Raw genomic sequence first — 26,427 nt, 5'->3', positions numbered from 1 at the left:
ATGCGAGCAGAGGAAACAGCGAGGAAAACAAGCCTGGGTGAACAAACAGTGGGCTGAAGCTGGAGATAATAAAACATTGATAGAAAGAGACTGTAAGAAAACCAAACAGCGTACAGGTTTGGAATGGCATGAGGGCGAATAAGCAATAACTATTTCTTTAACATTAATAAGAAACGAACAAAAGCAAGTGGCAAGACATCTGTAGGATTTTCGATTAATGTTAAATCTAAGTATAAATAATGAATCATAACCTTTGCTTTCATAAAGTCATTTTATTATTTCAGTGGTTAAAGTCATAAACGTACTGGCCCAGAAACAGCGCCTGCTTAAGATTGTTTTCTGTGCAGCTTCATCATTTACAAGAAATAATTCAAGGATAAAAATCAACATTAAAAACCAAATCTGTCTGTCTTGGAATACAAATGAAAGCATACAATGTAAAATGAAGTCCGTAGTGTACCATACATATATTTAAAAAAAAAAAAAAAAAAAAAAAAAAAAAAAAAATGATAGCGTTGTTTGTAAAAGTGCATTCTGGCACTTGGAGGGAAAAACTGCTCACCTAAACCAAAGCTATAGATAATAACTACCCTTACCTTAATTACAAAAGACTTTTATTGTACCTGCTTTAAGAAAGCTGGAAGCACATTTGAACTGCAGCAGAAGGACTATTATGGTGATAAAGCACAGTGCAGGTCTGTCAGACAGGTCCAAAAGTCGGAGTGTTTCAGCTCACGGTCCTGAACCGCATTAGCCCTTACTGGATTTTAGTACAAAACATGTTCTTTACACACAATGGGTTATGAAGAAACACCTGGTAGTGAAATACAGAGCTGCCCCCTCATGTTCAGATCAGAATTAACCGTGTACGCCACTTTGTTCGAATGCTTTTGAATTCTGAAATTAAGTCCAAGCGATGGGAAAGTTCATTGATTAAGAAACTGGCTACACATTTTTGTGTGTTTCTAAAATTGACACCACCTGAGCTGCCACACGTATAAAAGTATCAATATTCACAAGCAACTATACAAGAATTTTTAAAATCAGTAGGTCCAAAAATGCCTGGGCTCCGTGTGTCACCGATAGATAGAAATGCACCCAGTGTTTTGAAAAAATAAAAAAATAGAGCATATATATATATATAAATTTCATATTTCTATATTAAAGATTCTGCTAAGACTTGTAGTGCAACTACCTATTTTGTGTCAGAAAAGCAAATGAAAAGCACTGGATTTGAAGAGTAAAAATGTGCATTCCTTCGCAGGTTATTGCTCTGGAGGTCTTTAGAAAACAAGGCACCTTGTTGCGGGGCTCGCCCCTGACACAGATGAAGATAGCAGGGCTGGAAAAGGGGCTCTGGTGGTCCCAGGAGAGCATGAGGGTGGTCAGCCCCTGGGAGAAAACAGTGAGGAATGGCTCTGCGGGGGCTTCAGGGAGAGACACATTGGGTAAGAGACATCTCGGAGTTAAAGCGGTCACACAGACGTGGTGGTCACTCGCTCCACAGCATTATTGACCTCGTTTTTGTTGGAATCCAGGCCTTTGGCAGCGTTCATGTCCTTTCGGATGCTCTCGGCCATCTTCTTCATGTTCTTGAGCTCGCCGGGGTGAGGAGTGGCCCGTCGCAACAGCGTTCTCTGAGAAACAGATAGAAAAAAAAAAAGATGGAGGAGGCCGTACAATTGCCCATCATGACAGCCTTCAAAGCATTTTAAGAACCCATGTAACAGTAAGTATTCACTGTATTTCTGATTGAACAAAAGAAGGTTGAGGATGGACACATTTTGTTTTAATGAGTTTGTCTCAGCCTGGTGAGAAGATAACATATTAGTATGAACTCTTACTATTTCTGCAGTTTGTATACTCTGCACCAGGGTCAGAAATTAATAGGCAAAATGAACAAAAATACCCCTCAGATTCAAGATAAGGGGGCAAAAAAAAAAGAACAATTAAACTAAATCAGTTTATATTAAGTATTTTTCACTATAGGGGCTTTCGCACCGGAGGAACCTTTTAATAGATACTAGAACTATTGGCGGAAGTACCCGGATTTTGCCATGTTCAGGAACTAGGAACGATTTTAGTTCTAGGAACTCCTTTTGGGGGACTAAATTACCTCCTACTTCAGAGTAGGGTCTAACTCACACTATAGGAACTACCGGTGACGCAAGTCTACACTGATTGGCCGAACGCACACAAAACACCGGCACCCGCCATTTTAAAAAAAAGCTGTGTGTACATACAGTTTATAGCCTATATTTACTCCATAAACTAACTCTACGAACATGGAAAACAATGATAGATGGACCTCTCGAGTTAAGGAGAAAATCCAACGCAACTTTGAGGGGACCAAGCGAAACATGATTATGTATTTCTACTCAGCTAGCGGCACTGGGCATCAACCATACGGCAAACACTAATACTTTTTCATATACCGTATTCTTTCTTTGTATAACAGTTCTATCTAATAACATATTAGACAGGATGTTAAACAGATCGTAAACTAATGAAGACGGAGAATGTGAACGCTGTGTGCTCAGGCTCTGGCATTCTCAGCGCTGTCAAAATAAAAGTCACAACAACACGCACAGTTTACATAACTTCAGAGTTCCTTCTGCCGGTGCGAATGCAACCAGGAAAATAGCCCTAGGGAAACTATTAGTTCTCGGGGAACCACCCTGGAGGCTAGTTCCTATAACTAAGTTCCTAGAACTATTTACTAACATTTAAATGAATCATCTGATACAGAGTACATACATGTTTTCAAATTAAACTAGTATTTAAAAAATACCGGTAGCACTTTATTTTACAATCCTGTTCCGCATGTACTTATTATAATAATTACAATAACTGGGTAACAATAACTAGGTACCAAGCCTGAATCTACCTCTAAACCTAACCTTAATCCAATCTATAATTACTCTGTTGACCTTACCCGTATCCAGCTCAACAGCAGCAAAAGTGTTTTACAATACAACATGAAGTACACTCGACCTAACAATTGTTGTTGTTTTTTTTTAGGCAAGTAGTTAAAGACACATGATATGAAGTGTGAACACTAAATCTATTATGACTGTCAATTAAAGTGAAATGCGAAATGAATGAAAAGTGTCAATTACAGCTTTATATTTAAATCTGCTCACCTTGCATCAGATTTTTTTAGGCATTTTATGCAGCGTTGAACATTATAGTCAATCACACATGTTTCTGTTGAGCTTATGAATGCAGTGGCCAATCAGAGGTGTTTAGATTAGTTATAAACTCTAGTGCTCCAAACATGAACCTGCACCATATGTGTGCATATATTTCATCATGTCTTCTTCAAATGAAATATATAGGTGCAGATAAGGACACTGATACAGCGGTACGTCTGATCATAAACGTGATGACACGATGGTTTATGATACACTGAAGACACTGTAAAAGCCGACATTTCAAAGAATGGATCAAAAAGAAACTATGCCTTTATATTTTAACTCTTTCCCCACCAGCGTTTTTTAAAATAGTTGCCAGCATTTTTGATCATTTTCACAAGACTTATGGCCCCAAGAATACTTCGTTGTATGAATATCTGAACATGCAGTAGATCAAAAGAACAGAGCCTCTCAAAAGAACCTCTTCTTAAAAAAAAAAAAAAAAAAAAAATTATATATATATATATATATATATATTATTCTAGCTTCACGCATTCTTTTTTTATCAACACTTAAAAAAACAATTTGAACAAAAAGCTAAGAAAATAGCTTTCCCCCCCAAAGACTACAACGTGCCTAAGTAATGTTTTTATTGCTTGTATCTGCTCTTTTTTGTCTGTGTTTTGATCTGGAGATTCTCTACTCTTTCAGAAGTTGTGTCATAGCGCCCCCTACCATATAACAGTGAAAACACAGAAAGCCGGAAAATTACGTTAATGGCCAGGAAAGAGTTAAACCGAAGTGTGCCATTTGTTCAGAGATTGTAAACATGATGAAAATATTATTAGACTTTTTCTTCCTTATTTTTCATACGAACCAAAAACTTTGCAAAGTTATAATGCTGATTTGTTGATATTTCTCAGAATAATTTATCAAAACGTATTTGATTTATGATAGTTGTTAGTAGTCTCTAATGATAGGATTTTTAGGAGTTTGTTGTCATAGTATGTTTATTTTCTCTGCTCATATTTCAATATTCATTTGTCTGTACTGTATAATGAGGGTGTTGCAGATCTGTGTTTTATTGGTTGTTGCCTCCACTCCACCGTTCTTCGGTGTCTTGGTTGTTATCATTATAGCTACCGTGTAAACGTCCCTATTCTCATAGAATTATAATGATTATTAAAACTGTACAGTTATCGTTACCATTATAGTTATCATCTTTGGTGTGAATGTCTATCTCTCAGTGTCTTGTTTTCATCCTTGTAAAATTCAATATGGCGTCTACCCTGATGAAGGTCTATTATCTGTAAATAATCTTTAGAACTTGATATGTATCACTTTTGCAAAACACCTAATCATGCTATATCCATTGATTACATTAAGCCAAGCCTCTTTCTTCCTCACCTCTTCGTCATCCTCATCATCATCGTCCTCCATGAAGCGAATGGTGCTCATCCTGTTTGTGGCTTTGTCATCCCAGGTGTCGTCCAGTACGCCACTCTCTACGAGACTCTCCAGAGCCCCACAGCGCGCCAGGTTATCTGAACCTGAACACAAACATTGTTTTTTGGTTTTGTTTTACACATATTTTTCTGTCTTTGGATCAAACACATTCTCTTATCTAGTAGTGGTTCAGAAAAAAAGTGCAGGAAAATTTAATGCATTTATTTTTCAGTTTATATTCCAATGAGAGGCCACTGTGAGAGATCACTGTTTCAAATCCAGTCTTAGTCACAGGCTTACAGAGAAACAAACCCCCCTCACCCGTCCCGTCCAGCAGTGACCTGACCTCCAACACATACAAACATATCAGCTCTTCAGAGGAAGTGATTTCATATTAATTGGCCAAATAAAGACACACGAGTCACTATGAAACAGGCACCTTTTCCATTTTAGAAAGCGAGGCAAACCTGATCTGATCTAGACTAGATGAGAAAAGTTGTTAACTCTTTATTTTAGTGTCCTTGTTACGTTATATGTAGTTACTATAGTAATTATAAATTACAGATTAACTATAAAGTATGAATAATTACATGCAACTAACCCTAAACCATATAGTAAGTATATGTAATTAAGTTAATTAATATTACTCATACTGAAATCTATAATTACACCGGAACAAAAATCTCACAGGAAAAAGCATACATTGACTACAACATAATCAGTTATTAATATTTTGTTGGTTCTCTCGTTTTTGCATGTTCATAATTTCTTTGTATGGCAGCCAGGCCAAAAATGTCCACACAATGAGTTATCACAAATAAAACAATCGACTCCAGGAACAACTACGCTATATGACTACAAAATCTTATTATATGACATATTATATAATATTTAAATAAAGTACAAGATGTCAGTTTTCCTAGGCTGGAAATAGAAATCTTTTGTAACACTGTCAATGTCTTTAGGTGTCCACCAAAGCATTTTTCCCGAGGCTAGTATATTTTTCCAATTGTTTTCAATGGGAGCGCTGCATTTTTAAACGCCAGGAGCGTAACGAGGCACTGAGCATCTATTTCACACTGAAGCGCTGAGCGAGAGTTGATGAATGTTCAACTTTGGGAAAAACGCAGCGCTCATCACTGCCACTTTTCATGATTTTAATGCATCATTTCTGAATAAAATTATTGGAGGGGAGGTTGATTATGATTTCCCTTTTTAACTTTAGTTAGTGTGTAATGTTGCTGTTTGAGCATAAACAACATCTGCAAAGTTACGACGCTCAAAGTTCAATGCAAAGGGAGATATTTTCTTTTAAAGAAATTGCTTTTTAAGGACTACAACAAACAGCTGGTAGGGACTACAATGAGCTTCTTCCTGGCTTAGTGACATCACTAACCCTAAAATTTACATAAACTCCGCCCCCGAGAACACACAACAAAGGGGATGAGGCCATGTTGGGCTGCTTTAGAGAAGAGGAAGAGTTGTTGTAGTAGAGTGTTGTTGTCATGCCGTCATTTTACACCGGACTGCTTCACAAACGAGGGTCAATTCAACACTGGATTTGCACAAAAGATTAACATGACGGGCAGGGCCAGATTGGGACTCATTTTCAGCCCTGGAGTTTCATGCCTTAGACCGGCCCACTTTAATTCACGACTGACTATATTAAAATAATGTAATTAAAACCTCAGTTTATAAGTCTGCAATAGTGCACTGTTCTCTACAGCCTTGTAATTAATTGTATTTTTCAAAAATATCTTTAAATACCCCCCTAAAATAAAAACAATAAAAAATAAAAATTATAGTACAAAAAATGCTAAAATTTGATATAGAGTCCTTTTTATTGTTATAATAATGATTGTATATTGTGAACCATTGATTAATTCTCTAGCCATCTAGTGGCTGTAGTTAAAAATTCATGTTATTTTAATTTTAATTTAATTAAGTGTTTGCTTTCCAGTAGATGGCAGCAACCGTCCACTAAACCCAGGCACATTTCTCATATCTATCACTATGAATGAAACTGAGAAATGTAGATCTTTATTAAAGTGGATTTAACATAATATTTTGCTATTTTATATAAATGTATATACTTAAATTATTACAAATTGAGGCAAATAAATAACACAAAATACCATAAATCCTCCAAAATTGCACAACTTTACAGTAAAATATTAAAGTATCGCGTTTGTTTAAAAAAAGTTACATCATGTTACAAAATCACATTTTACTGTCTGGTTATGTAAGCTAGTTGGACAGAAAAATTAATATTGTTGGCCAATACATAATAGCATAGCAAGCAACATAACATAAGTGATAGGCCCTATATTTTATTATTTGCCTACTATTATTACGATATGAGTAATAGCTGCATACATGCCTTTATTTTTTGCATGTTCCCCCTCTTCCTTTTTTTAATTTTTTTATTTATGTTACTTAAATCGGCCTCCGGTGGCTTAGACCTTTTGTCTTACCATAATTTAGTGTTGACTTAGATCTTGTCCCGCTGTCCCTACAGACGTCACCTCATCCCTTCTTCTCGTATACTTTTGAGTGAGTTGTCTTCTCTGGGTGCACACTCCGAGTCCCTCCCGACCAGGTTAATTTACAGAGTGACATGATATCATTGATGTTACGCGCATTCGTTCGTTTGTTTTTTTTTTTCCTTGCGCGGGTGCCCCGTGCCGCCCCCAGCAAGATGCCGCCCTGGGCTATTGCCCATGTCGTCCAGGCCTAAATCCGTCACTGACTGGTTTTAAGGAAAAAGTTAGGCTACTCAGCTTAGTACATTTGGCTGCGTTGACAGTTTCTAGAGCATCCATATTTCAACCCAGTGCCATGACAACACCGGCCCTCGCGGCCAAATAAACAGACCGGCCCACCGGGTATTCTCCTGGTGCTCCCGATTAGCCAATCCGGGCCTGATGACGGCACATGCTAGTTGATGAGTTGAATCAACTCCACAGCAACTACATAAATTTATCCACTAATCGTTCAGAAACGTCCAGTTTCATTTTAAAAGTTGTAACTTCTTCCTGAGTCTCTCCATCAGTGTCGACTCCGGTTTGAACAATGTAAGGCTGAACACCGTTACTGACAATCCTCATTTTGGCTGCGTGAGATTCTCCAGCTTTGTTGTTGTTGAGCAACCGAAGCGTGAGCTGTTAAAGCTCCGCCCTCTTCTGGAAAGGGAGCCGGGAGCAGCAGCTCATTTGCATTTAAAAGGACACACACAAAAACGCTGTGTTTTTGCTCACACCCAAATAGGGGCAAATTTGACAAGCTATAATAAATGATCAGCAGGGGTCTCTGGGGACACCAGAGACTTATAATACATCTTGTAAAAGGGGCTTTATAGGTCCCCTTTAATTTATTTTTCTTTTCTTTTTTAAAAAAATCATATTTACCCCAAACTTTTAAATGGTAGTGTACTTAGCACAAATGAAATTAAAACTAAAATGAAAACTCTACAGTATTCTTGACATTAAGCCCTGGATTCCTCATAATGAAAGAGAGGTTAAAGGCTTTAGAAAAGACAAGCTTCAATGGCAGTAGGATAAGATACGGATGCGGGAGGGGTCTGTGAGCCGAGCTCAGAGGAGATAAGCCTCTTTAGCCGTCCAATCCGCTGCAGTGTGGAGAAGGCAAGGCAGCACATGAGGGAGGCCAGAGATATCAAGACCTGCTCAACATACACAAACTCATCACAGAGTCTGACGGAATCACACGGGTGTGTCGAGCCCCTGATAAATCCCACAGGACCGGCGCTAGATGAATGCAGTACATTACACCCGAAAACATCAGATTATTCTCGAAGATAAACTCAGAATCATGATACAAGTGCAAACCATCTATCCATGCCTCGAAAGTGTTATAGTGTTGATTTATGGCCAGAATGGAAACATTTAAAGGGCATATTATACATTTATCACTTCCCTCCCAGAAGTCCACTAGTTTTAGTAAAGGTGTTTTGGGAGGGAAAAAAAAAAAAAAAAAAAAAAACTTTTTGGTTGGCAAACATTACACTAAATCTACTGTACATGAAAGTGACAGAGAGAGATCTACCATCCTTAATGCAAACCTATCCTACACACAGGGCCGGTAAACAGTTTTGCTGACTTCTGCCACATTTGACCCGCTCTCTACAAAAACTTCCACTCGTCAAAACAGCAGGCAAACCCCAAAGCCCAGAACAGCTGACAGGCAGAGAGTTCTCTGATGTCCCGAAATCAAATTCGTTGAGCCGCCACAGAGACATATGTCAGGTAGATGCACCATTTTCTGCACATCATTCCATTAAAATCAGCTTACAGAATCTTTAAAGCATCGTCATGCACATATCAGAGCTTTACCTTTGTTTTCCAACTCACAGGGTTGCTGAGGCAACAGTACACAGGTCAGAACCTTCACTCCAGACTCGGGGTCCATATCCGTCTGGAAGGTGAGCAGGGGTTGAGACTGGTTCTCCGACAGCCAGAGCGCTTTGAGTCGCAGAGTAGTGAGGGTCAAGGGCAGATAGAGCAGCCTTCACAGAGACACACACAGAATATCATTCACAAGAAGCACTTCTGCCTTCTTTAATGCTGCAAACTCTCAAAGCACGATATTTTCTGTTCTAGTGTTCATTTCGTTAACGAAAACTACGACGAAAAATGTTTGTTGACAACCTTTTTTTCCATGACGAAGATGAGACTATGAAGAGACGACGGTCATTAAACGATAATTGTGACTATATCAACATGGAACAAAAAAACAAAAAAAGACGAGACTAAAATGTTGTTAAAAAATAAAAAATTCACCAAAATCTCTCTTTATTTTTGTCAGGAAAAAATGAGACACAATATTACAGACTGAAAATGAAAATTATCCCATGATTTACTCACCCTCAAATCTTCTTTCAGCCAAACACAATCAGAGTTATATTAAAATATATATATATATATATATATTCTGGCTTTTCCAAGCTTTATAATGGTAGTGAATGGGACTTGAGATTTTGAAGCCCAAAAAAGCACTTCCATCCATCATAAAAGTAATCCATATGGCTCCAGGGGGTTAATAAAGGCCTTCTGAAGTAAAGTGATGGTTTCTGTAAGAAAAATACCATATGCGAGTCTAGTTCTGGGAGAAGAGTGACCTCTGACCCGACATATGACGTATTGATGAACGCGGAAGCACAGAGGATAGAGCAAAACAAAACACCGGTCACGAATTAGAAGTCTAAAACAAGAAGTTTTAAAGAGAAATGTCGGAGGATTTCGATATAAGAAAAGAGGAGCTTGAGTTTGTTGCCCAGCCCTATTCGTTTAAACTGTGAGAGGCATCTAAGCTTACGCTACTCCTACATCCTACGTCATACATCGGGTCAAAGGTCACTCTTCCACCAGAACTAGACTTGCGTACGGCTGTCTGCCGGAAGCTAGTTATTGTAGTTTATAAAGTATTAAATATGGATATTTTTCTTACAAAAACCATTCGCTTTGTTTCAGAAGGCCTTTATTAGCCCCCTGGAGCCGTATGGATTATTTTTATGATGTATGGATGCACTTTTTTGGGCTTCAAAATCATTATAAAGCTTGGAAGAGCCAGTATATTTTTAATATTACTCTGATAGTGTTTGTCTAAAAGAGATAGTCATATACACCTAGGATGGCTTGAGGGAGAGTAAATCATGGGATAATTTTCATTTTTGGGTGAACTATCCCTTTAAATGAAAGTGGCATTCAGTCAGTCTGTTTCTTCATGAGCCGCTTGCATTGTTTGCTGAAACTAAATCTCAAACCTTCGGTGATGAACTGTAATAAATCCAAACATGAATCTCGACTATATTGATTGTGGTTGCTGAATAATTGCACTTACGCAACCTCTGTGTGACGATACTGTCTTTTTTGCTGTTATTTTAAAAGAAAAAACAATGTAATTTGGAATTTTTGGAATTTCTATTAGGAATATCACTCTTTTCATTTTTAAGAGAAGTTTCTTGTTTTACCAGTTTTAATAATGTAGAGAAAAAAAAAAGAGTGTATTTATATGATAAATAGCCTATTATAAATAAGGAAACTAACCGTTTAAAATAAAACATTTCGAAGATGAATGAAAGACTTATGGGTTTGAAATGACATGAGGGTGAGTAAATAGCAATGTTTATATCCCCCTATTTTTATGTGCATTTTGGGATATCGCATTAAAACACTGAATGGAAATTGCAAGATGCACATAAATTCAAAAAATGTGCATAAAAAGCTTACGAGTTCAATTGAGGTGGATAATTTGTTTATCCGATAAGAAGACGTGCGCATAAACTACGATGGAGAAACATTTACCGAATAAATCCCTCGATGCGCAACAACAACAACAAAAAAAACTCACGTGACTTTGCCTAAGCAGAGGCTGTGATTGGATAACTGGACTAACTAGTGGACCAAGAGAACATGACAGAGTTTATTGTGTTCCGTCTGATGCTCTGAGACCAACTCATTTATGATGAAGGAAAAAAGAGCCTGATTGCAGCAACTTCCATTTTTATTATTACTGATATTTTGCGTCAATTTCCCAAGAAGTAACGATTTTGTTCTCTTGAACACATTGCATGGAAACGCTGCTTTATTCGCAAATGTTTTGAGCAATATTTCAATTTTGTGCACAAGTTAAATTCGCAACTTTGGGTGGAAACATACGTAATAATGACAGAATTTTCATTTTTGGGTGAAATATCCTGTGGCGAGGGGGGCGTGGTTCAGCGAGGTCTGCAGCGGGAGAGAGAGTCGGGAGACGCACGGTGAGTAAGTGGGTTAAACGCAAATAATGAACACCGGTCTCTTGTTTCAGTAATTGGCGTGGAGAGAGTATAAAACGCCAGGAGAAACAGGAGTATGGGGGAGAGAGAAGGACTGCTGACGGGTGGACCTCGACGTGCCAAAGAAGTTGCTACTGAAGTAAAAGTTACTTTGTGACTGTGTTGTTACTGCTGTGCTGTTTGCACAGCCTTTTGTTTTGCGAGTGAATTTTTCAATAAAACCACCGTCAGGAGTCAAGCCGACCCTGTCCTCTTCCTTCCCTAAATAAGAACTTCATTACATATCCCTTTAACATACATAATATACTCCTGTGGCTATATTTTAAACAGTGTATATTAGCATGTATCCCAGTCCAACGGACTTCCATTGTAAATGCATTACCATAAGCACAGTTTTTGCTCATTTTCACAAACTAAGGGAGGAATTTTCTATCGTAATCGACTGCATCCCACAGATGTATTGAACCGGGATCTCTTCTTTTCCCCTTCAACGAGTGCTGCAGTAAGATCTGAGCCTCATATAAATGTATAACTGCACAGTGATGCAAACACGTCCGTGTCAAAGGAACTCATTGATGTGTTTGATGATTAGCGTGATGCCTACGGTCTACATCAAGCCCCAACACAAACCCCCTGATGAGATGACTTTGTTCTGACAAACCTGTTTCCAGACACGTCGAGCACGTGCAGCTCCGTAGCCTGCGAGAGCTCTGGAGGGATGCGCGTCAGGCGGTTCTCTCTCACACACAGAACATTCAGACTGCAGCAGCCGCCGATCTGAGACAAATCAGAAAACACCCTTGTGACCTGTGCTAAATACTCCTGAAAATCAACACGTTACCCTGCCACAAGAGAGCACAGTATTAGCCCAACCAGTATATGAATAACTGCAGGAAAATGACTGAGAAGACAGACAGTAATGGACACAGTAAATTGAACACAGCTGCACTTGACAGCAAGTAAACCTTTCCTGAATAAGCCGTTTCAGTGAGAGTAAACAAACAGAGCTAAAATCAGAAGCAATTATCAGGGTCTGAACTAGTGTTAATGTGCAGCCAAATGACAATGAAAACACCCAAAGGTGAAAGATTTTGAATAGAAACAATGGATTCCTATGGAGAGATGCAAACACTCGCCTGCTGACTAAGTGTTTTTTTTTTCTTTAGTGAGTGTGCCAATGTTTTTTTCTTCGTTGGCCTGTGAAACTTTTCAGAAAATAAGTTTTGAGCCTTGGATCACATTTCCGGCACTGAAGACTTAAGGATTGTTCACACCAAGAACCATAACCTAACAGGGCATCACTGAGCTCCTGGACAGTCTGAGGTGCAACCTGGCGGCGTCGGATGGACCGAAACATAATGTCCCAGAGGTGTTCTATTGGATTTGGGTCAGGCGAGCGTGGGGGCCATTCAATGGTATCAATTCCTTCATCCTCCAGGAACTGCTGCATACTCTCGCCACATGAGGCCGGGCATTGGAGGAACCCAGGACCCACTGCACCAGCGTAGGGTCTGACAATGGGTCCAAGGGTTTCATCCTGATACCTAATGGCAGTCAGGGTGCCATTGTCTAGCCTGTAGAGGTCTGTGCGTCCCTCCATGGATAAGCCTCCCCAGACCATCACTGACCCACCACCAAACCGGTCATGCTGAATGATGTTTCAGGCAGCATAATGTTCTCCACGGCTTCTCCAGACAGTTTCACGTCTGTCACATGTGTTATCATTCTTGGTGTGAACTGGTCTTAATGCTTACATATGAGCACAATGGTTAACAATAGCAAGAATAAGCATTTTACTTCAAGCTGGAATTTTAGAGGTATAACAACTAATGAGATAGTATTAAACTGATCCCAGATAACAAAACAATTGTTTTTTTATTTGTTACAAATATGTCTATATGATTAATCGTATTTTAATTTTGACCACAATCATGATTTCTGCTTCACTTGATTCAGCAAGATCTGGCCGGCTAGTTATGAGGTAAAATAAACCTTGTGTAATGAGCTGACGTTCTATTGATTTGCACTTATGTGAAAGTGCAATAATTTTAAGAAATGAAAAAAGACATTTCTCAAATCAGAACAACAGTGATTAATAATCTGATATAGCTTGAAGATCAAATAATATGATAAGATGACATTTTGCTGGCTATCGTGACTGAACCGGTGTGTTGCGCTGTCCACTGCATGAGGTCAGAGGTCACAGCTGAGCAAACGGTCTCAGAGAACAAGCTGCCTCATTCATACAAAGCCATTGTTTAAACAAGACAATAGCATTCCTCAAATCCCGTTCAGCTACCACTAGCACCCGTCTTCACCCCTCACACAGGAGAAAATGGAAGAAAATCCCTTTCAGAATAAGATGAGGGTTTCTCAAGAACATAGAGGACACTCGAGGACTGTTGAAGATGACACAAGAGACAGAACAGTAACACAAAGAGCCGTGTGTTTGTCCGGGCGACCCCATCCCGAGTGCTGTAGTCATGACACAAAAACACAGTACTACAGTTTGTACGAGCAGGCGAAGTCATGTGACTGGAGTCATGTGACAGGTGATGGCAGGATGCCACAGGCCAGTATGCTAATAACACTGATTGACCTGAGGTGCGGTTTCACTGAACTGGATTCGGCCCTGAAACTGGATTTGCTGGTTAGGAAGTGTGAGGATTACCTTTCATTAGACCAGTTAAAGCAGCAGGGTCACTATCGGATGAGTCAGCATGTAAACCAGAGCAGTCGTGACTCGCATGAGAGGGAGACTTACTTGTGCGAACGCAAGTTTGTGTTATTGCTCCAAGCAAGAGGCAAAACAACGAGTCTTAAAGAGGTCATATTATGCTATCTTAAATGCTTTTAATTTTGTTTTAGAGGTAAGGTTTAATTTTCTCATAATCTACATTACAGCATAAGCTCTTTTCTCACAGTGTCTAAACGGTTTAATAAAGGACTCAGACTCTCTAAATCCCGCCTTTCTGAGAGCCGACTCTACTCTGATTGGTCAGACGGCCCAGTCTGTTGTGATTGGTCGACTGCTGACTGTGAAAGCTAGTAAAGACATCATTAAAGTAATCCATGTGACTCCAGTGGTTTAACCTCAATTTTATGAAGCGACACGAGTGCTTTATTTGTTTAATGATGTCTTTCTGGGGCTTGAAAGTGGTAGTTGCGTAGCTGTCAATGGAAGGACAGAAAGCTCTCAGATTTCATCAAAAAGATCTTCATTTGTGTTTCGAAGAGGAACGAAAGTCTTAAGGAATGACATGAGGGTGGGTAAATGATAACAGAATTTTCATTTTTGAGTGAACTAACCCTTTAATGCTGATCTGGACACACACAGCTCAGTAATTTCCATGAGTGACAACTGCATTCTACAACCGAATTAACTCCTGAAAAATGCAGGTAGTGACAAACGCATTTACATTCTGCGCAGTGTGTAGGAAACTGAACTGAACAACTAGTTGTTCATGATGTATTTTAACATGCATCAGAGATGTTTCTCTCTTCTGTATGTCCGGAAAACATTTTTATTCTTATTATTACTTGTGTCTTAATTGTTGTCATTCTGATGTTGTCAAGCTTCTGTCATCAAGACACAACACATTGCTCCAGTCGACCAATCAGAGCACATTGTGCTTTTCAGAAGGAGGGGCTTCATAGAGACAGGAACTAAACAGAGCGTTACTGACAGACTGGGAAGAGAGGAGCTGCAACAATGGAGAATATGGGGAAAATAACCTTCACATATAAAAATAACCTATTCTAGCAGACCCCAAAAACAAAATCAAGATTTTGTAAAAGGGCATAACAATGCATGGCCTCTTTAATAATAAACCACCACAAAACTAATTATTATTATTATTATTATTATTATTATATTACAGCATTGTGACATCACAGATAATCCAAATACATTTCAAACAGGTGATGGATACCATTTTCTCAATGTAAAGGAGCCTTTGTGACACTAGATATTGTATCTGACTTGCAGCTCATTTCTTATCACAGTTGTAATTGTAACAACATAATGATCTAATCTTAAGATTTTCTTGTCTTTCACGTATAACTAACAAAAAGAGCCTTGTTCAAGTCACATTTAAGAAAAAAAAAAAAAATTCAGGACAAGATTGTTATGGGGGGAAAAAACATCAAGGACTTGTTCTAGTCACAAACAACTCAAAGTCCTTCAGTGAAGGCAGCCATTAAAAAGAAGCACACTGACATTTTAACCCAACGTAGGTGTAGTTCGGCATTTCAGTTCAGAAATACCTGCAGGATGACCTTCAGCCAATAGAAAAGACAACCTTTTTTTTTCCACTCACCTAAAAACATTTTATCAAAGTAATTAGCAAAATGTATGTAATTAGCAAAACGTATGCAATAAAACACAATAATGACTTCCGTTCTTAATACTGTTAAACATGTTCCTAAATATATAGTGTATATATAGTGTATACATAGTGTATGGGTAAACAAGCAACAGCAAGAAAAACTTGTTCCAGGTACATTCGAGGAGTTTCTGAGAATTTGCTGTAGGTGCCACTGTATTTACTGAACATGTACAGTAAACACAGTTTCACCAACAGAGGCACAGACAAGTGACAATTAGGACAATTACACCTGAAAATGTAAGCCAAAAAAATTTGAGATGTTTCATAAGAGAGTTTCTTATATGATGCCATCAAGTCCTCCTAGGAAGTCCCTGTTTAGGTTGGGAAATCGAGGATATGATGAGCATTCGTGTGACTTGAAAAGCAGGTTGGGAATTTGAAGCTTTTAACACTAGCACAACGAAATGAAGAATAGGAAAATAATTACATTAGGTGTGTAGTTTACGGGTTTTATCATTCTTGTGCTGCCACAGAGAATGCTGGGAAATGTAGTTATGTCACCTAGGCCTGCTGCACACATTAAATGTCCTACTCGTGTTTTGTGAATAAGGTCTATTGTCTAGGATGGCATACCTCTTTCGGTAAAGACGTTAGTCGATTCCTATCACAGTTGAAGTTGGACAGTTTCTTTAGTTTTCCAATACTTCTTGGCAAATTCTGAAAGATAAAGAAACAGACATTCCCAAATCACTTTACATGATCAATAACCAACAACAATAAGACTACATGACAACTCTAGTGAGCAAGCATAGAGCGTGATATAAGAGGCTCGCTATTTAAAGGATTTTGCCCCCTTAAAAGTAGAAGTTTTATGTCAGAAGTGCTCAGTCCTGCTCCTGGATATCAACCTCTATCGCTAATGAAACTCATAAATAACCCATCTTCTGGGCTTCAGCTGTGTTAGAGCAGGGCTGAAACTAAACTCTGCATATCAAACATCTTCCCACCATTCAAAATACTCACTTTAGTCAGCCCCTCGTTCTTATTGGTCACATTCAGCAGTTATAATTTTTGAAAATAAATGTCATTTGTAATTTTAATTTTAAATACAATGTGTTAAACTGACATTCAATTAGCTGTAGTTAAAAATAATAATCATTTCAATGACCAAAATGTTTCGCTGTGACCTACAAAATGTACTGCATGATTTTTCCCATTACAAAAAGATATTTGACCCTTTCAACAACATGGCATGAGAAGTAAAAAATGTAATTCCATTTATTCCAGAAAATACTGAAAAAGAAATAAATAGAAATGGGATTGTTGTTTGTGGAAATGGAAAAAATAGAATTAAGCAAGATTTTTTGTTATTTTGTTCATGGGTAAAAAATGAGTTTACGCTTTAATATTTGTTTCACATATGCAGAAACGCCCCTTTCATCTGATTGGTCAACCCTCCTCAGTCTCTGTACTACAACCGCGAGCTCACAATTCATTTTCAATGGGAGAGACGCGCCAGGCGGGTCAAGCTTGTTCATGAGAATACTGCACTTACAGCGCAAGATAAAAATCTTTTTACGGCTGCTGCTTGTCATTGACAAATCAGAGATTACTGTATTCATAACCAATAAACCAGCATTTGTCTTTTATCTGATCTAAAACAACAGAGGAAAACATGATAGGCTACTCGCGGTTGCTGATTTTACTCATTTTATTCTCAACAGGATATTCTAAAACTCTTAACGTGGCTTAATGTATTAAGACTTTAATATTGGAGGACCAAATTGAGTTCACAATTTATTAATAAAGCATACTATATACACACAAGCTAAAATGGCACATTAAGGGTTTTTCTCCCATAGAAAACTACAGAAAATGTTTGATGGACTATTTAAGACTGTGATAATGCCTGTATATAGTTTGCATCATCAATTTGTTTTTTGAACACTGTCTTAATTCATTAAGCCACGCTAAGCATTTTCTATAGTTTTCTATGGGAGGAAAAAACAATGTGAAATGTTCATATTCTGGGCTCTATTGGCTAGTCTGTACATAGCATGCTTTATTAATAAGGTGCATGCTGAATTTGGTATTTTTATACCTGCATAAAGCGATTTCTTTATAATGCGATTTCTTTTTTTCTTAATAAATACGATTTGCTAAACATAAAAATATTGACATTCCATTTGGATTTCGAAGCCGTCTTAACAGTAGATAGTGTTTATGACAAGAGAACTGTGAGGGAAAAGAGTTTTTCCATGGCTGTAGGACATTAAGCCACGTTAAGAGTTTAAGAATGTCCTGTTGAGAATAAAATGAGTAAAATCAGCAGCTGCAAGTAGCCATCACATTTTGCTCCATGTTGTTTTAGTTCAGATAAAAGCCACATGCCGTTCTACTGGTTATGAATACAGTAATCTCTGATTTGTCAATGACAAGCAGCAGCCAGGAAAGACAGATTTTTATTATCTTGCGCTGTAAGTGCAGTATTCTCGTGAACAAGCTTGGCACACCTGCCGCGTCTCTCCCATTGACAATGACTTGTGATCTCGCAGTTACAGTACAGAGGACAAGGAATATTCAGTAATTTACTCACCCCCATGTCATCTAAGATGTTTATTTCTTTCTTTCTTCAGTCAAAAGAAACTAAGGTTTTTGAGGAAAACATTCCAGGATTTTTCTCCATATAGTGGACTTCACTGGGATTCAAAGGGTTGAAGGTCCAAATGTCAGTTTCAGTGCAGCTTCAAAGAGCTCTACACGATCCCAGACGAGGAATAAGAGTCTTATCTAGAGAAACCATCAGTCATTTTCTAAATAAATAAATAAAATTTATATACCTTTTAACTACAGATGCTCATCTTGCACCGCTCTGTGATGCGCCACGCATTACATAATCACGTTGGAAAGGTAAAATGTGACGTAGGCGGAAGTACCGTGGTAGGGCGAAAAACTCCATCTCATTTTCTCCTCCAACTTCAAAATCATCCGACATCGTTGTTTTACCTTTCTTTGTAAAGGGCGTTTGACTTAGTCTTTGCACGTTCACTTTGTAGACACTGGATCGGTACTTCCACCTACGTCACGCGTGACCTTTCCAACGTGATGCGTGACGCATCACAGAGCAGTGCAAGATGAGCATTTGTGGTTAAAAAGTATATAATTTTTATTTTTTTTAGAAAATGGCCAATGGTTTCTCTAGATAAGACCCTTATTCCTCGTCTAGGATCGCGTAGAGCTCTTTGAAGCTGCACTGAAACTGACATTTGGCCCTTGAACCCGTTGAACCCCAGTGAAGTCCACTATATGGAGAAAAATCCTGGAATGTTTTCCTCAAAAACCTTCTTTTCAACTGAAGAAAGAAAGACATGAACATCTTGGATGACATGGGGGTGAGTAAATTATCAGGAAATTTTCATTCTGAAGTGAACTAATCCTTTAATGCATTACTAAGTAATTTAATTACTTTTCCCTTGAAAAAGTAAAGTAAGGGATTACTCTTAATTCTCTGTAAAATAATTAGTTACTTCTGATGTAACTGCATTAAAAACTGTATAGACTATAGAACAATTCTATATAAAACAACAGTGTATTTAACATCAAAATTTAACATCTAATGTTAAAGTTTCTCATTTCTATTTTTTTCTTTTTCAGTAGAAAATCAGGTTGCACTTTATTTTACAGTACGTGTACTTACAGTGTACTTACCTAAGTAAGTATTGGGTAATATAAGGTAACTACAGGGGTTCGATTTAGGTTTAGATTCAGGGTTAGTACCCAGTTATTGTAATTACTATAATAAGTACATAGTATGTACATGAAGAACAGGACTGTAAAATAAAGTGCTACTAAAAATCTAATGTCCAGAATGTACACAGACCCTACATATAAAGTAAATGTAAAAATAAATAAAAATTAAAAATAAACTTAAATATTATAGGAGTAATACTTAATACATTAATCTGGCTGACGTTTTTTATTCCTCTGATTTTGCCCTTGTTAACTGCAGATAGTTAGCAGGTTCAGGAGCGTAACTCACCACCAGCTGGTTCTCTGTCAGCACTAGTTCTGTCAGGCTTTCACAGTTGCCGATGCTCTCCGGCAGTTGGACTAATCGGTTTTGATCTGCTTTCAATATTGAAAGCCGTCTTAATTTTCCTAAAGGAAAACATATATTACAGTATGATTACTGCTTAGAAATAATCAAACATCACAGATCACTGTTGTGCTCTTCTAACAACAACACAACAAGCAAGAACAAATATAGATCAGCAGTCCAAACATCTGTTCCGTTCATATAAGCTCTATAAAAACAAAGACAAAACTCATTTTCTGGTTTCGTTTGTCACTTTGATTAAAAACAAACCCCATCAATCGCTATCATCTTATTACTGCAGGTCATAAAGGTCAACGACACACAGAAGCACACTTAAACTAACGCTCAGGCCCTAAACTGACCTATGCCCTCCGGCAGCATGTCTATGAGGTTCTGGGACACCAGCAGGTCAGTGAGGGAAAGAAGGTTTCCCATCTCCTCTGGGAGGCGCTCTAACTTGTTCTCCGATACATCCAGACACGTAAGGCTTCTCATACTACCCAGTTCCTGAGGCAGAGAAAGCACACGTGCACACAAACACACACACGCGTATGTTGGGGAAATTAATGCAAAAGAACTCAGATAAAGAGCTAACAGATCCGACAGTTTTTGAGAATGACATCAACAGGACATTGCAGAAATACTTTACCGGTGGTATTTCAGACAGCTGGTTTCCATCCAGCCACAGGTCTTTCAGGCTGATGAGACAGCCTATTGTCTCAGGCTGCAAGAAAACAAGTTTGACAGAGTTCAGATGGAGCAGCAAGAACACAGCAGGTGACTGTTACCGGCGGGCACAAGAATGCAGGCCAATGAGAAACACTCGTGAAATGGCATTCCAGTGTAGACTGTGTTAAGTCCACCAGAGGCCTGCGTCTGTCAAACAGGGTCACATTCAGAGACACAAGGGGTTTAAACCTGGACAAACAGCGGAAGACTAAATCAATGCACCAATGTGTCAATTAATGTGTGAATCTCGAGAGAAACATGTTTCACACCAAAATAAACAGACAGCAAAATTGTATTTTGCATAAAGTAAAAAAAAAAAGAAAATGACATTTTTGGAATATTAATATTTTTATTTATTTATTTGCATTGTGACATTTTCATGACAAGTCGCCATGAAATCAAAATGGACAATTCTTATTTTTTATGCAATATTTCAGTGTTTATTAGAATTGATTTATCTAAGCGTGTTTATTATTATTATTATTATTATTATTATTATTTCATGTGGCCTTGTAATCAAAAACAATAATTTCCCATCACTCTGGCAATGACATTCCTTCTTCATTGCTGACTTTAAGCACATTTTCCCCAAATTCACATTCTTGTAATGCAATAAATAAATAAATCATAAAATACTTATACATCATGGTAGTATTTCACATTATTCCTTTATTCCAATTATTTTTTTTTTCAAAAATCCAGTGATTTTTAGTGTGCTTACTGTCATGAAATTAAAAAAGGGCCTCATTCATGAAACACAAGCAGAATAATTTTAGTTATGCTGTTCGCAAGTCGTTCTGATGTATATTTTCATGAAAGTGTTATGTAATCGAGTTATGTCATCAGTAGTGCTGTCAAGCAATTACAATTTTTAATCAAATTAATTACATGATGTTGCGATTAATTAATCAAAAATTTATCGCACATCAAATTTGGCTGAGAAATTACCCCCAAAAGATAATTTAGAGTCATTATTGTGTAAATCATCAAATAGACATTACAAAAAGTAGATTCAGAAAGAAATATTTTATTTGATTCAACTTTTGTACCATAAGGTTGATTAAACGATGACCGAATTTTCATTTTTGGGTAAACTATACCTTTAAAGTTTTATTTATTTAAAATTAATATGGAAATATTTAATTATTTTTTAATTAAATTATATTATAAATAAGAAACTAAAGCTGCCAGTAGGTGGCAGTAAATGTCTTAATGATTAAGTCATTGAGTCATTCATTTATTTGATTCGTTCAAATGGCTGATTCATTCAGGAGTGAAGTAAATGGTTCTCTTTATGAATGGGCCATTGAATCATTTGTTCACTCGATTTGTTCAAAACACGGATTCAGAAATGAATTGTCACTGTGTGTTGCTCAGAGACGCACAGTTCTGCTTTGTCTTTATATTTTCGTTGTCAAAACTGAGCAAAAACAGATAATATTGTGTCTTAAATAACACAATATTAACTTATTTATTGAACTGTTGTATAAAATCAGTATCGCATTTTCACAATTCAGGACGAATGCAGCACTCGTGTGATATTGCGCTTGTTACTCGTGTGATAAAGCTTCACTATTATCATATAATATAAGTATGAGACAAAATCCGAACGGGCATTTTTGCCCCCATATCTTGAATTTTAGGGACATTCTAACTGCATTCTATAGGCTCCATCATGCAGTGAGTTGTTTCCCTGCATCATGTTCATCATTAATTAACTGTATGAAATGTCACATGACCTACTAAGGTCTGGGGCAGGGCAAGTGCGATAAATGCATTAATAATTTTAACTCGTTAAATCAACAGCCCTAGTAATCAGTAATACTTTTAAATTTACAACAAAATATCTGAGTTACTTTTTCAAATAAGTAACGCTAGGAGTGAGACACGGTGGACACGATTAACCGGCAGAAATTTGTCAACCGGCAGGGATTTTGGACTATCGTCTCTATCGCAGTTACACTAATGTGACGTTGCTGGGCTGCACGATCATGAAAGCTTATCGTTTGTAAGCATTGTGGTTTAAAAACAGGTGATTTTAAACCACTGAACCACAATTAGCAGTGAAAGAGAACTCATTTCAGTATATGAACCTGAAGCCCGGACTCGAACTAGTGTGTCCTTGTGCATAGATGCAGGATATGTCACAGCGCCGCCCACAAGACTATTGCTCCTACATAACAGCTTATTTTTACATTGAGTATTCAGGTGGCATAAACAAACATAACTTGTGGAGCGCTCTCAGAGAATGCATTTATTTGTCATTTTTACCAACGGAAATGGAGCGTAAAATTGGACTTCAAAGATTTCTTATCTTGTGGCCCCCTCTATAGGACAGCATTAGTATTACAGCCAATGTAAATCTATGGGATTTTTTGGAGTTTTGATCGTAATTTATACGAAAACCATTGAGTCCGATCAGTTAGAATATATATAGTACATTCAAATATTAGTTCACTAAGGATTAGTTCACTTTCAAATTAAAATTTCCTGATCATTTTCTCACCCCCATGTCATCCAAGATGTTCATGTCTTTCTTTCTTCAGTCGAAAAGAAATAAAGTTTTTTTGAGAAAAACACTCCAGGATTTTTCTCCATACAGTGGACTTCACTGGGGTTCAACGGGTTGAAGGTTCAAATGTCAGTTTCAGAGCAGCTTCAAAGAGCTCTACATGATCCCAGACGAGGAATAAGAGTCTTATCTAGCGAAACCATCGGCCATTTTCTAAAAAAAATAAATAAAAATTATATACCTTTTAACCACAAATGCTCGTCTTGCACTAGCTCTTCTTCTTGTAGAATTCCGGCAGTGTAGATGTGCTAAGTGTATTACTGCCCTCCACAGGTCAAAGTTTGAACTAATTATTATATACTTGCACTAGCATATTGTATATGAGAATTTAGTTTAAAACTTTGACCTGTGAAGGGCAGTAATACACTTAGCACATCTACACTGCCGGAATTCTACAAGAAGAAGAAGAAGAAGAAGAAGACGAGCATTTGTGGTTAAAAAGTATATAATAATTTTTTTTTTTTTTTTTTTTTTTTAATGGCCGATGGTTTCTCTAGATAAGACTCTTATTCCTCGTCTGGGATCGTGTAGAGCTCTTTGAAGCTGCACTGAAACTGTAATTTTGACCTTCAACCCGTTGAACCCCAGTGAAGTCCACTATATGGAGAAAAATCCTGGAATGTTTTCCTCAAAAACCTTCATTTCTTTTCGACTGAAGAAAGAAAGACATAAACATCTTGGATGACATGGGGGTGAGTAAATTATCAGGAAATTAATTTGAAGCTGAACTAATCCTTTAAGTCAGAACAGTTTGAAGGTCTTCTACAAAGTGGTCATGTTGTTGGTGTCAAAATCACATTATCAGTGACTAGTCGACATCAAGCTTAAAACGTCATGGCAGAGCATTAAAGTCGATTAGTCTGTGCAACCCCTAACACACACAGACACACACACACACAATATATATATATATATATATATATATATATATATATATATATATATATATATATATATATATATATATATATATATATATATAATAAAGCATGAAAAATGATCTTCATCATATTCAGGCTAATAATCCAGAGATGATGTGAGACAGCAGACATATTCCAAGCCTTGTGTAGCTAAAGCCATTATTATTATTATTATTATCTATTGTATAAGCATGCTGTGAATATCTCAACACTTACCAAATTATACAGTTCATTGCTTCCTACATCCAGTTCTTCAAGTTTATGAAGTTGAGACAGAGACCTGATTGAAACAAAATAGAATAAACATTCACTTGCTTTTAACTTATGCACACACACACACACACACACACACACACACACACACACACACACTAAAAACACACACATAGCATTGTGAGGTTTGCACTTACTCTGGTAAATATGTCAGCAAGTTCTCTCTGAGTTCCAGTGATACCAAATGACAGAGGCTAGATGAAAAAAAGAAACATTGCATAATATTAAATGATGTGTGTAAATTTAAACCTTTAAACATTTTGAGCAGTAGATTATCTAATCATGATGTGTTTTCTTTTCATTGTGACTGTACACATTACCATTAAACAGGACCTACTATGATTAATATGACCTATTATATTCCATGTTCATCTTTCTTTAGTGTGTAATGTTGCTGTTTGATCATGAAAAAGCTCTGCAAAGTCCCTCCAGCAGGAGTTCTTCTCTATATCAGTGTCAGTGTTTCTGAACTCCCTGAAACGCCTCCATTGCAGTCTTGAGTTTTCTTCACAATATTCCTCATTTAAATAATTCATACGCAGAATAAAGGGGCGGGGCCTGGTTGAGTTAGTTAGTAGTGTGTTGAACCTGGCGGTTATGGTAAGGGGTGGGACATTTCCCAATCATGCTCGAAGCGCTTGACCAATCACAACACACTGCTCCAGCCGACCAATCAGAGCACACTGTGCTTTTCAGAAGGAAGGGCTTCATACAGACAGGAAATAAACAGAGCGTTACTGACAGACTGGGAAGAGAGGAGCTGCAACAATGGAGAATATGAGGAAAATAATGTGTTTTTTGAACATTCAAGCATAAAACCTGTTCTAGTAGAGCACAAAAACAACATCAAGACTTTGTAAAAGGGCATAATGGGTCCATTAAAGACCATCAAAAGGATACCAAGATGGCTCATTCAGCAACCAACATGGTAATGACATCTCAACCATCTTCATATATAAATTTTAGTGTCTCCAAATCACCCTGACCTGCTTGTTTTTGGATTGCGGGGCAAACCAGAGCTCCCAGAGCAAACCCACACCAACACAGGCTTACTTATTTATCTTCATTTTCTATTAAAAAATAATATACACTGAGATAAGGTTCATCTATCAGAGAGAGGGGCGAGGCGCTGTGGGAAGTACACTTAACACACATCCTGAGATAGCAATCACAATCTTCTAGTGCACTCAGCGTGACTCCTCAGTGACGAGCACATGTTCACCGCTCTGAGCCTCACAGACAGAGCCACAACAGTTCAGTTTATTTATTTGAAGGCTTTCAGGGGGCTTTCTGCTATTTAAAACCTGATATGGTTTTAAAAACAATAACTACACCAAATTAAGTAAGGCAAGCGGACTTCCCTGTTCAAACTGAACATAAGCCAGTCATTCAGAGATAAGACCACTCACATTTCAAGAAAAACAACTTTCAGGGTTAAAGGGTTTAATTTTTCAGTGGACGGATCAGAAAACAAATTAAAAGTAAGATGAAAGTGTGGCTATTTGACCTCTTCAGTCAGTCACACGGACAGCTTGATTTAAAGGACAGGAAATGCTGCTATTTGTCACTATAACTCTATGAAAATTTAATCAAACCACAGAAGGGACAAGGGTTCAGCACGCTTTCAAACGTCTGGAGCTCAAGGCTAGAGAGACAGCTAAAGTCACACAGACATTAATCAGGTTTGTCTCCTGAAATGAAAACGGAGAGAATAAAAGAGGATTATTGGTCGAGGCTCTAGCGAATGGGATATTTCAATTCCACAAACTAAAGACTTTGAATACTGCAGTAATAACTTTCTGCTATCATTGCAAGGAGAAAATGATGTACATCAGTGTTTTTGTTTGCTATTCTGAAAATTATCAGCGGAAGTGTTGATATAGTTGAAGGATGTGTGTGACTGAGGAAACTGCAGTGTGTTCAGTGAGAGGATGACAATGAGAAATGTCAGCTTAAAGATCACACGGCAGTATTAATCACTCTGGCATTGATATCTGTAAAAATCTCTCCTCACTGACCAGCGGTCGAGTCATTCTGCTTCTTCCCTCTCCATGGAGCAAGATTAAACCATCGACAAGAAAAAGGAAACCTCTTTTATTCCTCTTTCAGGCATTATGCTTGTGTTTAAGGTTA

The 26,427-nt window shown here is 37.7% G+C and overlaps 1 protein-coding gene across 2 annotated transcripts in view; it reads right to left on the bottom strand.

The window, feature by feature from the left end:
* Positions 1–252: 252 nt before the first annotated feature.
* lrrc1 (leucine rich repeat containing 1) overlaps positions 253–26,427 on the bottom strand; it is a 50,255-nt gene continuing 24,080 nt past the window's right edge. Inside the window, exons 5-14 of one of the 2 annotated variants that reach the window (XM_051916890.1) lie at positions 24,432–24,488; positions 24,238–24,301; positions 20,450–20,524; positions 20,163–20,307; positions 19,744–19,862; positions 16,338–16,421; positions 12,038–12,153; positions 8,951–9,105; positions 4,542–4,684; positions 253–1,637 (exon numbers count right to left, since the gene is read on the bottom strand). In XM_051916890.1, coding sequence (XP_051772850.1) covers positions 1,476–1,637; positions 4,542–4,684; positions 8,951–9,105; positions 12,038–12,153; positions 16,338–16,421; positions 19,744–19,862; positions 20,163–20,307; positions 20,450–20,524; positions 24,238–24,301; positions 24,432–24,488 — 1,120 coding nt within the window. In that variant the 3' untranslated portion in view covers positions 253–1,475. Of the gene's footprint in view, positions 1,638–4,541; positions 4,685–8,932; positions 9,106–12,037; positions 12,154–16,337; positions 16,422–19,743; positions 19,863–20,162; positions 20,308–20,449; positions 20,525–24,237; positions 24,302–24,431; positions 24,489–26,427 lie in introns of both variants that reach the window. The other variant, XM_051916889.1, reaches the window with a different exon arrangement.

The sequence above is a fragment of the Ctenopharyngodon idella genome, chromosome 13, assembly GCF_019924925.1.
Source record: "Ctenopharyngodon idella isolate HZGC_01 chromosome 13, HZGC01, whole genome shotgun sequence".
Taxonomy (NCBI): Eukaryota; Metazoa; Chordata; class Actinopteri; order Cypriniformes; family Xenocyprididae; genus Ctenopharyngodon; species Ctenopharyngodon idella.
The sequence above is the reverse complement of the archived record's forward strand: the minus strand, read 5'-3'. Positions and strand labels throughout refer to the sequence as shown.